The following is a 13694-nucleotide window of genomic DNA, read 5'->3' on the forward strand; positions in this document are numbered from 1 at the left end:
TGGGGTTTCCAGCCCGTACTCTGCACAGATGTTTCTGTACACTATGCCCGCCACTTGGTTATGTCGCTCCATGTATGCTTTCCCTGCCAGCATCTTACACCCTGCAGTTATGTGCTGGACTGTCTCAGGAGCCTCTTTGCACAGTCTACACCATGGGTCTTGTCTGGTGTGGTAGATCTGGGCCTCTATTGCTCGAGTGCCCAGGGCCTGCTCCTGAGCAGCCAGGATCAGTGCCTCTGTGCTGTCCTTCAGACCAGCCCTCTCAAGCCATTGGTAGGATTTCTTGATATCAGCCACTTCAGTTATGTTCCGGTGGTACGCCCCATGTAGGGGTTTGTCCTGCCATGATGGTCCCTCCAGCACCTCTTCCTCTGGACCCCACTGTCTGAGACATTCTCTGAGCACCTCATCTGCCGGGGCCTTGTCCTTGATGTACTCAAGGAGCTTGGATGTTTCATCCTGGACAGTGGTTCCCACACTCACTAGTCCTCGGCCTCCTTCCTTCCGGCCTGCGTACAGTCTCAGGGTGCTGGATTTGGGATGGAACCCTCCATGCATGGTCAGAAGCTTTCGTGTCTTAACATCTGTGGTCTGTATCTCCTCCTTTGGCCAGCTTACAATCCCTGCAGGGTATCTGATCACTGGCAGGGCGTAGCTGTTGATTGCCTGCACCTTGTTCTTGCCATTGAGCTGGCTTCTAAGGACTTGCCTCACTCTTTGCAGGTATTTGGCCGTAGGCGCTTTCCTTGTTGCCTCTTCGAGGTTGCCATTTGCTTGTGGGATACCAAGGTACTTGTAACTGTCCTCAACGTCTGCTATTGTTCCCTCTGGGAGTGACACCCCCTCTGTGTGGACTACCTTCCCTCTCTTTGTCACCATCCTGCTACATTTCTCAAGCCCGAATGACATCCCAATGTCTGTACTGTAGATCCTTGTGGTGTGGATCAGTGAGTCGATGTCTCGCTCACTCTTAGCGTACAGCTTGATGTCATCCATGTAGAGGAGGTGACTGATGGTGGCCCCGTTTCTGAGTCGGTATCCATAGCCAGTGCGGTCGATTATTTGGCTGAGGGGGTTCAGGCCTATGCAGAACAGTAGTGGGGACAGTGAGTCTCTGGTATATGCCACATTTGATGGACACATGTGCAAGTGGCTTCCCCTTGGCTTCAAGGGTGGTTTTCCACAACCGCATCGAGTTCGCAATGAACGCCCTTAGAGTCCTGTTGATATTGTACAGCTTCAAGCACTCAGTGATCCATGTGTGTGGCATTGAGTCATAGGCTTTCTTGTAATCAATCCAGGCAGTGCACAGGTTAGTCTTACGGGTTCTGCAGTCGCGGGCGACTGTTCGGTCAACCAGGAGCTGGTGTTTTGGCTCCCCTGGTGTTTTTTGCCGATACCCTTCTGTGCTGCACTCATGTATTGATTCATGTGCCCACTTATCTTAGCCGCAATGATGCCTGACATGAGCTTCCATGTTGTGGAGAGACAGGTTATTGGCCGATAGTTGGATGGGACTGCACCCTTTGAGGGATCCTTTAGGATCAGGATCGTACGCCCTTGGGTTAACCATTCAGGGTGAGTCCCATCCCTTAGCAGCTGGTTCATTTGTGCTGCCAGGCGCTCGTGGAGGGCAGTGAGCTTCTTTAGCCAGTACGCATGGATCATGTCAGGGCCCGGTGCGGTCCAGTTTTTCATACCTGAGACTCTTCCCTGGATGTCTGCCACTGTGATGGTGACTGGATTCTGTTCAGGGAGGTTGCTGTGGTCTTCTCTCAGATCCACCAGCCACTGTGCATCGGTGTTATGTGATGCCTCCCTTTCCCATATACCTCTCAGTCTCCAGCCTTGGTGGGTCTGCTCTGGTGTTATTACCCTGCCACTATATATATATATATATATATATATATATATATATATATATATATATATATATATATATATATATATATATATATATATATATATATATATATACATACACATATATATATACACATATATATATGATGTTTTTTTTTTTTTTAATCTAGATCAAGTTAGGGAGTGCAGCACTATAGACCAGCCGCCACTGACCAAGACACACATTTAAACAGCGTGGCTGGACAGCAGAGGGAGGAAACTGTAGGATTTCAGAAAGTCTACTAAATATTTAATTACTGTACGTGGAAGACTCCTTAAAGTTACCATCCGCAATTAGGCTGGGCGGCAGAGAGCACAGGCAAGCCAGGTGATCTTGAACAAAGGCTACAGAATGAAGTGAAATAACTGGATTCTCTGTATCACCAAGGCAGCTTATGTCAACCTGCACAGATCTCTATATTAAGAGAGGCAGCAGAGCTAACTGGTCTTTTTACCAAGTCTTGCTATAGTTTGAGTGTTTGGACAATGCTGGTTAGATGGTGCAATAAACCCTCTCCACTGCATATAATCACTTAGAAAAATCTTGCTTTGTAATATAGCCCTATGAACAAAGGTAGGGTGACCAGATTCCCGACCAAGTGAGACAGTATAGACATATTTTCTTTGTGTTTTTGTCATTTTTAAGCTTTTCTGTATTTTACCTAAACAATTTGACAATTTATTCCTCTCTTTACTGTTGGCAGGGATCAGACTGGCCAAGAAATTTCTTACATAAAACTGGGACAAATCACAGATTTTGGATAAACCTGCTGGGACAGGAGACACAGGGTTCAAAACTGGGACTGTCCCGGGTAAATAGGGATGTCGAGTCACCGTTAACAAAGGTCAGGTGGGGGGAGGGGAAAGGAGGAAACAGGTTTCACTGCCATCTACTGGTAACTGATGGTAGCTTAGGATCAATCTCTTGGTGGTTGGAGGGGCCATAGATGTAGATAAGCAGCCACATTTCCTATACCAAGGCTGCTGTGGTTACAAATCTTACTACCAAGTGTGAAGAGTGAATGAAGAATATTTTTTATATATTGATTTTCCAGAACAATTTGTGATTATTATTTATATTATTATCAATTATCCTTACCAAAGAGCTCAAGAATACTTTACCACTAGTAAATAATATTTACCAGTATCCCTTCTGTGAGCAGGACAGCAGTTATCACTAATCCAAAGTAAGTGAAGGAGACACGCGACAAAAACGTACCAGACACACATGTCAAGACAAGTGGTATAAAAGTCATTACAGTGATTTATTATGATGAACCATGAAAATAACCAACCAGTGCAGTGTCTGAGTCTGTCCCCTCCACACAAACACACTCACACACCCAAATAATAAAAAAGACAAAGTTGAAGAGTCTGAAGCGGAAAACGATAAAAAAAATAATGCTACAGTCACAGAAACATTCAGCTTTGCCAAGAGAGCGTTTATATTTACAACCATATTTCAAAATGGGATGGAGGCCAATTGTACAAGCATAGAAAAGAAAAGAAGCAAATATTTACAATCTGTTCCTGGTGAAAGCTGGAGTAACCACCTATACATTAAATTACACTTTCTACAAATAACCATTGATATTCAAAAATAAACCGCTAACTTCCTACCTGTGGCAAGTCCCCTCTGCCCACCTCAGAAGACCACTAGCACTCATTTCATACACACTTTCCTCATCTCAAAGTGACACTGGGCAGCGAGTCTTCTTCACACACACATACAGTGCACAAATCTGTACACACAAATACAAACACACAAGTGCAGCCTCCAGGGGCGGTGAGGCAGGCTCCCAAAATGGGTCTTTTCTGAATCTGCAGCGGTGAACAGATATTTGTTGTTAGACAGGAATAAAAAAAATAATTGTGTTTTTCTCTATACAAAAAGCTTTCTCTTTGCTATATTGAACCACTAGATTAATCAAATAAATGGTGTGAAGTTGACAACAGACAAGAGATATAAGGAAGGAAAAGGAATAACAGGTGGGACAGGAGAGGGTTTTAGGCTGGAATGTCCATAGATAAACAAAGTGCAGGCCTCACAATGGGGTCCAAACAAGACACAGAACAAGAGCTTGTCTTTCCATCACTAGAAAGCTGTATAAAACAAAAGGAGGCCAGAGAGGGGGCTAAGAGCACCGGGGTTGTTCATCTTCATTTCAATAGTCTGTGTTGAAGATTGTGTTAGTCTTTTTTTTAAAGATTTTCTGTCCACATATATTTTGTAAAAAAGTACCCTTTTCTTCCACAGTCATCTGTATTTCCACTGGCCATGTGTTCAGGTACACAGAAAAGCACGTTCACTGCTTGGGTCCACAGCAGTAGTCAGTGCCATCCGGTGCTCAGGTAACCCGAACTGTGGAAGGGGGGTGCCGCTGTAGAGGGGGGCCCACGAGGTGCGGCTGTGGGCGGGGCCTGACCCTGCGGAGTCTGTTGAGGAGGGGGTGGTGGCGGCGGAGGTAGCCCACTTTGCTGCATGGGAGGGGGGTACGTGGATGGAGGCATGGCCTGAAAACCCCCTAAACTCTGAAAGTGGTGGTTTTGCATGGTGCTGGTGGGGGGTGGAGGGGGAGGCGGTGGAGGAGGGGTCAGTGATAGCAGTCCACCCGCTGTAGGAGGAGCCTGTTGTGGGGTTTTCTGTCCCTGTGGAGGAGGCGGAGGTGGAGGCGCACTGCTCAGCATCAGCTGGTGCTGCTGCATGTTGACATGTAACAGACTGGGTCCGGACATGGGGTGTGGGGGTGGAGGAGGGGGAGGCGGAGGAGCAGCAGAGCCCTGATAGTGCACACTGTGGGGTAGGGGCTGCAACAGTGTCTGAGAACCAGGGGGGAACGGCGAGGTGGGCTTAAATGCAGGGAAGGGTCCAGCCGAGGAGGGGCTCTGGCTGGGGAAGGGTCCTGCCGAGGAGGGGCTCTGGCTGGGGAAGTATGAAGTGGAGGTGGGTGGAGCAGGTGGGGGAGGAGGGGGAGGCGGCAGTGCGCTCTGGGCATTTGTAAAAGTTTGGCTTGGAGGCTGAGCTGAAAACAGCGCCCTCTGGCTGCGAAATGGTGCAGTCTGTGATTGGGGTTTTGGAGAGTGGAGTAGAGAGGATCCTGGGTAATGGACTGGTGAGGAAGGTAGTGGTGAGCCATGTATTTTTGTTGGTGTCAGAGGAGTGGGCTTTGAGGAGACAGGCTTATGCAGTGACTGGGCAGCTGCATTTGGTGTCCTTGGTCGACTGTCGCTGTCATCTTCCTTCACGGGTCGACTCTGTGGACCAGGGGAACAGGGCTGGAACACAAACAACGAGTCACATACAGTTGTAAAGATGAGCACAATAATTCTGTAATAAGTGAAGAGAGGTACTCACTGTATGAGTCGGGGTCTTCTGCAGAGCTGGAGAGGGGCAATCACTGGCGATAGGTGTCTCACCACCTTCATTTTCACCATCTGTAAGAATAATTAGAAAAATGATAAGTATATCCCATCTATATATTTGTTAATAAACAGTATATTTTTTGCACACCTGTGTCTTTGTCTTTGCTGAGTGAAAGAGCTCTATGGTAACTGCGTTCACGGGCCTGTTCCACAGATGTTGATGATGTCCTTGAGAAATACGATGCAAAAGTTACTTAAAAATACTTCAAATATTAAAAGGGGTTTAGTTTTAAGCAATATAAATGTATTTACCACTGCCCCTCTCCCTCTTCTTTCTCCCCCCTCTCTTTGTCGCTGTGTGTTTCTGTGTCTTCAGGTGTTGGAGGCTCTTTTACAGTAACAGTATTGGTACAAGGTGCTGCAGGTGGTGGAGGTGGAGGGGGCTCACAGGTCATCTCCATGGCTACAGGGAAGGCGTCAATGGTCAGAGGTGGCACTGTGGAAACTGGCGAACTGCACTCTGTCTTAGAACCACTTCGACGAGCTTCTCGTTGTCGCTTTCTGTATTCTAGCAGAGAAACCTAGAAGAGACAGAACACTTTATTGAGAAACCTGAGCACCAGCTTTTACTTCAACTTTGCTTTTGTTTGAGGCTTGCCTTTTTCTTTTGAGGGGGATTTTGTGTGGATCCACCTTCACCAGTACTATCACCACTGAGTGAACGAGAAAAGCTCTGAGAGGATGTATCCTCTGAACAAGGGAAAAACAGTGCCCCCTGGCCTTCACTGAAGGCATTTGGAGGGCCAACCAGTGACCCTGCTGCAGCTGAGGGGCTGGCCTCTGGCCTGAAGGGAGCAACCAGAGGCTCCAAAGTGTGAGAGGGGGTGAGGTCCCGTAAGTTTGAGTTCATTGGAGAAAAGTTCAGGCCTGCTGCTCCACTAGGACCCCTCTCTGGACTTTTTATCCATCCAGGAAATGTAGCAGCACTTGGTTCAACAGACGAGGGCACTTCTGAGCCTGCTTCTAAAACTCCACTGTCGACAGCATCTGCACAATCCGCAGAGTCGGCCGCTGGTGGCTGTGGGCTCTCAGGAGCTGAGGGCTTGGTCTCTTCTGGTGGACTGTCCAAAGAAGCCCTGACGCACGGAGAGGATGTCAACGAAGGAGGTCGATCCGGCTTAAATGAAAGTAAGACTTGTTTTAGTATCAAATGTATGGAACCAAGCAGGAACAATGTCACTCTACAAACAAAAATAAGTTGGCTTTTACCTCCTGAATGCTGGGTTTCCTACTGATTTCTGGAGAGCTCTCAACCGAGGACTCACTCTGTAAACAAGAAGAGTTATTACAAGGTGTTTTGGCATATTAAACCTCACCTGACTCTGTAGAGCTTACCTCTGGGGGAGCAGCAGTTGTCGGGATTGGGGTACTGGGGAGAGGCTCTGTGCTGTGCTCCTCCGTTTTAGTGCGTGGTGGGGTTGCCATAAGAACAGGTGTTGTTGGGGTGTCTGATTGGTCTGCCCGAGTGGGTGTGGCACACGGGGAGCCATAAGGTGTTGAACTCTCAGACAAACAGGCATCTAATGGATTTAACCGCCGCTTTTTTAAAGGAGTGGGCAACTCTGTGGAAGGAGAGCAAAGAAAATGCTTAGATTCTCATAGTGTGAATAAATGAGTGTAAATTCAAATGTATACAGCTACTACCTGAAAGTGAGCAAGTGCCATTGTAAGGAAGAGGGCTATCAGAATCTCCATTGATTGAGGGGCTGAGAGGTCCTTCACTAGGCATGACTAGGCTGGGTCTTCGTACAGGGCTTGGAGAGCACTCCTCTTCTAAAGCTTGCTTCAACCATCGCTACAAGAACACATGACACAAAAATGTTACATAAAAATGTATAGTCCTTGACTATACATTAAAGACTGTGACAGTACCTTTTTACAAGAGCCAGAAGTTGGCGGCGTTTCTGGCATCTCTCGCGAGCGCCTCCTTCCAGTGGGGACACCTGGAGTGGTGGGACTGCGATTGGCCAGGAATGGAGACGAGAAGCGCACATAGTGTTTAGGGGTGCTGTAGACCTGTGGGGAGCAGGCCATGCCCGGCAAAGCGTTCAGTTGTGTGGCTAATACTTCTGGGTCACTGCTTATTCTCAGTGGTCTTGGGGGAACAGGTTCTGGCGTCTGCACTCCAGCTCTGTCCTGCTGCCTTTCTCCCACCCACTCACTCACAAAGTGCTGTGGAGAATATACAATATACATATATCAGCTGAGCAAGATTTCCATTTTGAAAATATTGAAATAAGTTTATTTGTACCTTTTTTGTCTTGTAGCTCCGGCTCCCAGAGCGAGATCTCTCAGGAGCAGGGGAGTTGCCTTGAGGAGGGCTGGCGTCTGGGGCTGGGACAGACAGGGCCTCTGGCTCTGGTACACTGGGTGTCTCTCCTTCAGGGGCGTCATTAATCAGAGGCTCTATAGACTCAGCTGGAGAGCCAGGAGGCAAGTCAGAGCAGGTGCTGATGGTGCGAGCCCGTCTCCGCTGTTGGCCGATGTGTGTGCGATTCCTTGAAAAGCTTTTCCGGTTTCTTGAGGCTTTAACTTTAGCTGGCTTTAATCCAGGCTCTTCCTTCACCTCAAGAAGTGGCTACAACAAAGTGTTTAGTTTAAAAATACTGTCTAATAAATCCTCGCAAAGAAACACATTCATATACTGCATAATCAATTAAGCACCTGTGCAACTGCTGGCGAATCTGCCATTTCTGGTGTTGCTGGGGGCTCCTCTTTGATGTGACTTGTGACATCGGACTTAACGCTGCCGATCCTCTCCAGCGCTTGCTCCCGACGCTTTTCCCTCTTTTCCATTCGGGCAAATGCTTGTAGAATAGCCTCCATCTTTCTCTCCTCTCGAGTCTGCAGAGAATGTGTGTAAACATTTAAGAAATACATGGAATAATGGGTAAACTATTTGAGTTAAATGTATGGCAAAATACAACAGGCGATGATACAGTAGGTGGAAGGTTTTTAAAGAAAATCACATGACCATGAGACCCAAGATGAGGAACCCTCAAGGACGAAAGGCAGTTTGGCAGCCCTCCAGGACTATATTAAATAAGGATAACATTTATTTTTAACCATAGAGGAATAGAGTCACTAAAACGTCAAAGCAAAAATCCTTCAAGACAAAATATACATGACGATCAACTAAGAAGTATGAATCATTAATCTATGGAGCTCCTAATCCTATAAACAACACTGTGTTCAACCACGGCTGATTCTGCCCTTCTCTGATCATCTGAACAATTAAAAAATCTGTACAAGGGCCAGTGATGAGTCAGCATTTTACACCTCAAGTCCTCTGTGTGAAGCGTGCTTGGGATCAGCCATAATTTGAGACAGAAAAGATGCCTGACCAAAAGGCTATCCTTTTGTTTAAAAACTGTGACCATGCTTTACTAATAGGTGGAGCATTTACAGTGTCAACTAAATACATAAATATAATTGTAAAGAGAATAAACAGGGCTTGTGTATGGGTCATGGTTTCTTTAAGTCGACATAAAAGGGAAGACAAATCAATGAGGACATACACACATTTTTCTGAGCAAGAAGACTTGATAAAGCTACAAAATGTAAAGCTGAAGCTCCAAATAATAATTTTACAGCAAAAGGAGTAGGAAAGTGAGAGCAAAATAATGCACATGGCAATAGTTTGAAGTTGAAAGAGGACAGCTGATACTGCCAAGCCACAGCCTTTTGAGCAGACAAACATCTGAGCCTTGACCCAGAGAAACAGGGGACAGCTGGGTTTTACACGTTGCCCCTTTTTGCTACATGTTTTGAGGCAACAAGCCATAGGTCCTAACTTGGTAAACTTACCATCTTCCTCCTCCTCTCTGCAATCTGCTCTTCTGACTCCATCTCTACTTCATTGCTAACGGAGGTTTTGTCTTCTAGATCCTCATATAACTCAGGATCCTGTAAGAGGAGGGTATGGCGTTTTATCATGGCTGTTTTCAGTCTGGTTACAGACTAGTGGGAGACAGGTTAAGTACTGGACAGGGGGGTTAAGGACAGAGGAGGGAGCTAGGCGAGTCACCTAAAATGTTTAGAAACACTGTACTTTTTACACCAAAAGTCATGTTCATGGTATTGAATCATTTGAATGACTTCAGGGTGAATTTCTGACTAGCCGTTCCCACTTCATATTTAATTAACACCTGGCTGTATCCCTGAATTTTAAAGGAATTTACTTCATCATAATTTGAGGACAAAAAAGAGCATTGCATTGAATGATTTCGTTACCATAAATAAATAATTTTACTAATAATAATATATATGTGTATATATACACATATTTTTTTTTTTGATGATGATATATATGATGTAATAAAAAACTGTTGAGATGTTGTTGAATGAAATGTTGGGGTAAAGGGTGTCAAAACTTACGGATTACAACAATTTATGACAAACTAAAAACAGAATAATGGCATGTTCTTGGGACAAATAAGTTGAATGTTGATCTTGTTCTTGCCTGGTTGTTAGAGATGGAGAGGCGGAGAGGTGAGAGCTTCCTCTGTTTGTTATCACCCACACTTTTCCCCTTCGTTTCACCATCAAGAGACACATTTTGGTTCTGACCGAGGTCGTCTCGAGAGTCTCTATCCTTTCGACTGCCACGTCTCCGGCCTGAGCTCAGGTTTTCTGTGGGCTCCTGGTTATGCTTCAGCACAGGGCACTCATGGTTCCCCTTCACACAGGCACAGTCTACTTTGTACTTACTACAAGCACAAACAAAAGGCCGATTAGGTCTGAAACCTGAATACAGAAAAAGGGAGAATAGCAGATTCTACTTACCAGCTGCCAAAATCAAAGTCAAAGCCTATAGTAATCTCTGTGCCTTTGGTAATATGCCGCACTGAGTAGATGTATAAATGTAGCATACCATCCTCAATGACATGGCGCACCTAATAAAAACAAAAATGAAAATAACTTCAATAAACCAGGAAGCACATTTCTAGACCAATAGATGCAGACTTACCTCCGCATTGGGGGTGCAGGAACGCCGAATGAAGCGTGCCTCATTACCAAAACTACGAGCATCAACACACATCTCCAGACCATCAAACTTAGAATAAAATAATACAAATGGGTATGGCCTGTCAGAAAAAAGGTTTACTTAATTAGAGGAACTTTAGACAACCATGTCTCATTTATAGGAAGGACAAAAAAAAAAAATCTACCTCTTAAAAAAGTATCCATTAGCCTCAAACTGCTGTCTAAGCATAAATTTTCCCCTATACTCAATAATGAGAGAGTCTGGTGCCAGATCCCGCACTGCCTTCAGAATTTTCTTATTCTTTTGAACATGACTCTGTAAACAAAGAAAAGGGAGCGGTTAGACCTCTATGTTAATTGAGGCTGATAAGCCGCATGTACATCATATACTGGGGGCTTTACCTCCACTGGGGGCTTGAAAGAGGCTGGGTGTGTGTTGTAGGCAAGGCTCTTTCCATCTCCTTGCTCTTTTACACGTAACAGGACCTGAACATCTTCACTATATTGATTACTGCTGGCTTCTTCATAACGCTCCATCCAAACCTTGATTTTGTTTTCCCAGAGAGATGGGTGATCTGCTGGGTCTTGCTCTGGAGCAGCACCCTTAACATGTAATAATCAAATTAGTTTAATGAAATTTATGGTCATGTAATAAATGTAAGCAGTTCCAAATGAGTTTACCTTTACTCTGGAGGATTTTCTGGATCCTTCCCTAAAAGCCTGCAAAATATAACATAGGGGTCAGATTAAGGTCAATGTAAAAGAACATTCACTCCGAGAGCAGCCAGTGTGAATCCAACAGATTTGCAGTAAACCGCTTGAAAAGAAAACTTTAAACAGGTGGCCTCAGACCTGCACTCTGGACCAGGCAGAGTGTGGTGTGAGTATGGCCATCCTACATAGTCTATTGCTTGGAATTGGGTTAAAAAAGTGGTCAGATTACATATTTTTATGAATAGGAAGAGTGCTATTTGACTCATCTGGTGAGGCTATGTTGATCAACATGTTGATCATCATGTCGATCATCATGTCAGAGACAAATTTCCTCTGTGCATCTAAACCTGGGTCTATCTGTTGGTCAAAAAGCTTTTTCTGCTGTCACCAACAGGCAAAGTTCTCAAAGTGTATTTATCCACAGGTGAAAGAAAAGAACACCGCATATAGCGCCAGGGAAGCAAATGTGCGTGTGTGTATTCACAGGGTTTGAAGCACGTTGCTATGGAAATGAGTTAGGTGATCAGCTGATGGTCTCTCACGTGACTCATGGTGCATGTTTCGGGTGAATGAGGCATGGTATACGTGAACAAGGCCAACTAAAAAAGTAAAATTAACTGAGCTAAATCTAATGCACAATGAGATCGGCCCACAAAGCACATAGACGGTTAATGTAATGTCCATAAAATATATTTCTGACCTTTTTAGCCCTGGCAGATGAGGCTGGGGGGTCTCTATCGCCACTCTTTTTACGTTTTTTATCTGCTTGTTTGTTGCCAAGGCGTCCTGTGGTCAGGGTGCTGATGGTGGGCATGTGTTGAAAAGTTGAGTAGAGCTCTAGTGGGACCTCATCTCCACTTTCTGTTGCACTAGTGTCCCCATCTGAAAAAGGAAATTGCAAACATAAGCTTTTAAATGCATCAATTTTTGATTTTTATGTTCTTGTATTCGTCCAGCAGGTGTCAGTATATTCCATGTTAAGGAAAACAGTGTTATCTGTGAACTGGCCTGATGGGGGGGAGCATATTTTTGTGAAATGGATTTAACAGTCTTGCTCTGAAATGTACCACTGTAGCGTGTGGGATTAAGAGGTAAAAATGCATGTTTTGAAAAAATAATTTAACCAACAACAAATACTCCTAGAATTCTAAAACAGTTTATCCGGGGCTGATTTAAAATTCTGTGGTCACAATAATTTTACATTTTTACATCCAGCTCTCCAGACAATGCAAGGGTAAATTCACAGTACTACAACCTGTGTGCATTGTGCCTGAAAATAACTGAATACATGTTCCTAATATTTAATAATACACAAGCTATCACCAATAACTCCCACAGTTTATTTAGAAAAGCAAGGTGGGTGAAGTGTCCAGCTCGCTAATACTGCGGTTGCGTCCTTAAGGCTAGCAAAAGGCCGCTCTACCATTTGAGCCACTGATGTATGCATGGATAATATGGATAATATGGTTTAATATAGTAAATCTAGCTCACCTGACAAACACTCTCGTTTTCTAGTCTGCAGCAGAATGGCCCTCTCTCGGTCCAGGTGCCGGGGTTGGCAGCGCTCACACAGGTAGGTCTCCGGAATGTTCTGTCTATCGATACCCATGCAGTCAATGTGCTGCCACGCACTGGAAAAAAAGACAAATGTTAGCTCTAGAAAATGAGAAAACCAAAATGTAAAATATAATTATGTTTTATTCCTTACCTGCATTTATCACAGCAGATCATGTAGCCATCATCATGGGTGAACCCACAGATACAGCGGGTGATGTCAGCTCCGTAGCTGCCATCTTCTGAGGTGCTTAGCGTGGTGCCCCTGGATGCCTCATCTTGCCCACCGGGCATAAACAACCGTCCATCTCCCTGTTGAATCAGCATCGAGGGCGGAGGAGAAGCTGGTGGTGTGGGTGGGGGCCTTGCTCCATAGTTATGGTCCTGAAGGATAATGTCAAATATTGTTCAGTCACATGATTTTAATAAGATGTGCAACAAAGCATTACTAAAAAAGAAGGTATATTTTTGTTTGTGTACTACACTTACAGCATAGGGCAGACCAATATAACTGTGGGAATGATGAGAACTACTGCTGTATATTTGGTGGGGGTAGCTGGACTTCTCCACCACTACAGGACTGGCCTCCACCGATTCTGGTCTGTTGTACAATAAAACAAATACACATTAGACAGTATTTACCAAAAAATATAGTACAATACATTCATGTCAATGTGTCAAATGTAACATTACTAACAGGGAAACCTGAAATAATCCTCCCTCAAAGGCACAGAAAAAGTGCACCATCAGGTATATTCACATGGAACCAGTATGTCTGCTTTCACCAGCACTATGAAACAGGCCGTTAAGACCAACCCGCCCATCTAAGCAGCATGACTAATCTACTCTTACGTTGGTGAGGACTCGTTTGAGAGTAAGAGTAGAGAGTAAAATATGTTTGTGATGATAAGGGATAAACTACAGGAGATTGTTGAGACCAACCACGAAAAGCAGGTCTATTGAGCTCATGTCAATGATAGTTAAGATGAAACTGCACCTTTTTTATGATTTACCAACGGCACATGTGTAAACATTAAAGTCAAACAGTCCACCATGTACTAGTCCCTTTATTTTGATTGCTGAAAACTGAAACAATTCATTCTTACTTCTAATTA

General features: G+C 44.7%; 1 protein-coding gene across 2 annotated transcripts; it reads right to left on the reverse strand.

Annotated features, from left to right (window-relative positions):
* Positions 1–3133: 3133 nt before the first annotated feature.
* Positions 3134–13341, reverse strand: kmt2e (lysine (K)-specific methyltransferase 2E). Of its 2 annotated transcripts, XM_055153542.1 has the most exons (23): positions 13277–13341; positions 13069–13180; positions 12734–12963; positions 12517–12656; positions 11726–11907; positions 10993–11031; positions 10714–10914; positions 10497–10627; positions 10295–10412; positions 10111–10220; positions 9788–10034; positions 9133–9231; positions 7990–8169; positions 7577–7903; positions 7198–7497; positions 6970–7120; positions 6661–6887; positions 6535–6591; positions 5924–6442; positions 5578–5846; positions 5414–5493; positions 5258–5337; positions 3134–5178 (listed from the first exon to the last, which is right to left on the reverse strand). In XM_055153542.1, the coding sequence occupies exons 1-23, from the start codon at positions 13324–13326 to the stop codon at positions 4234–4236; spliced, it is 4794 nt and encodes a 1597-aa protein (XP_055009517.1). In that variant the 5' UTR covers positions 13327–13341; the 3' UTR covers positions 3134–4233. The 2 variants fall into 2 exon arrangements, with proteins under 2 accessions (XP_055009517.1, XP_055009519.1); XM_055153544.1 differs by lacking the exon at positions 9133–9231.
* Positions 13342–13694: the final 353 nt, after the last annotated feature.

Source organism: Boleophthalmus pectinirostris, unplaced genomic scaffold (assembly GCF_026225935.1).
Source record: "Boleophthalmus pectinirostris isolate CB_2022bp ecotype Guang Dong unplaced genomic scaffold, ASM2622593v1 HiC_scaffold_18, whole genome shotgun sequence".
NCBI lineage: Eukaryota > Metazoa > Chordata > Actinopteri > Gobiiformes > Gobiidae > Boleophthalmus > Boleophthalmus pectinirostris.

What these genes read in the sequence shown, in the direction of transcription:
- kmt2e (XM_055153542.1), bottom strand. Translation starts at nt 13,326, where the DNA reads ATGGTGCACTTTTTCTGTGCCTTTGAGGGAGGATTATTTCAGGTTTCC. An exon ending in ATCCCCCTCAAAAGAAAAAG is followed by an intron (nt 5,847 to 5,923) that starts GCAAGCCTCAAA and finishes TGTCTCTTCTAG; the next exon opens with GTTTCTCTGCTAGAATACAG. An exon ending in GAAGAGGGAGAGGGGCAGTG is followed by an intron (nt 5,494 to 5,577) that starts GTAAATACATTT and finishes GTATTTCTCAAG; the next exon opens with GACATCATCAACATCTGTGG.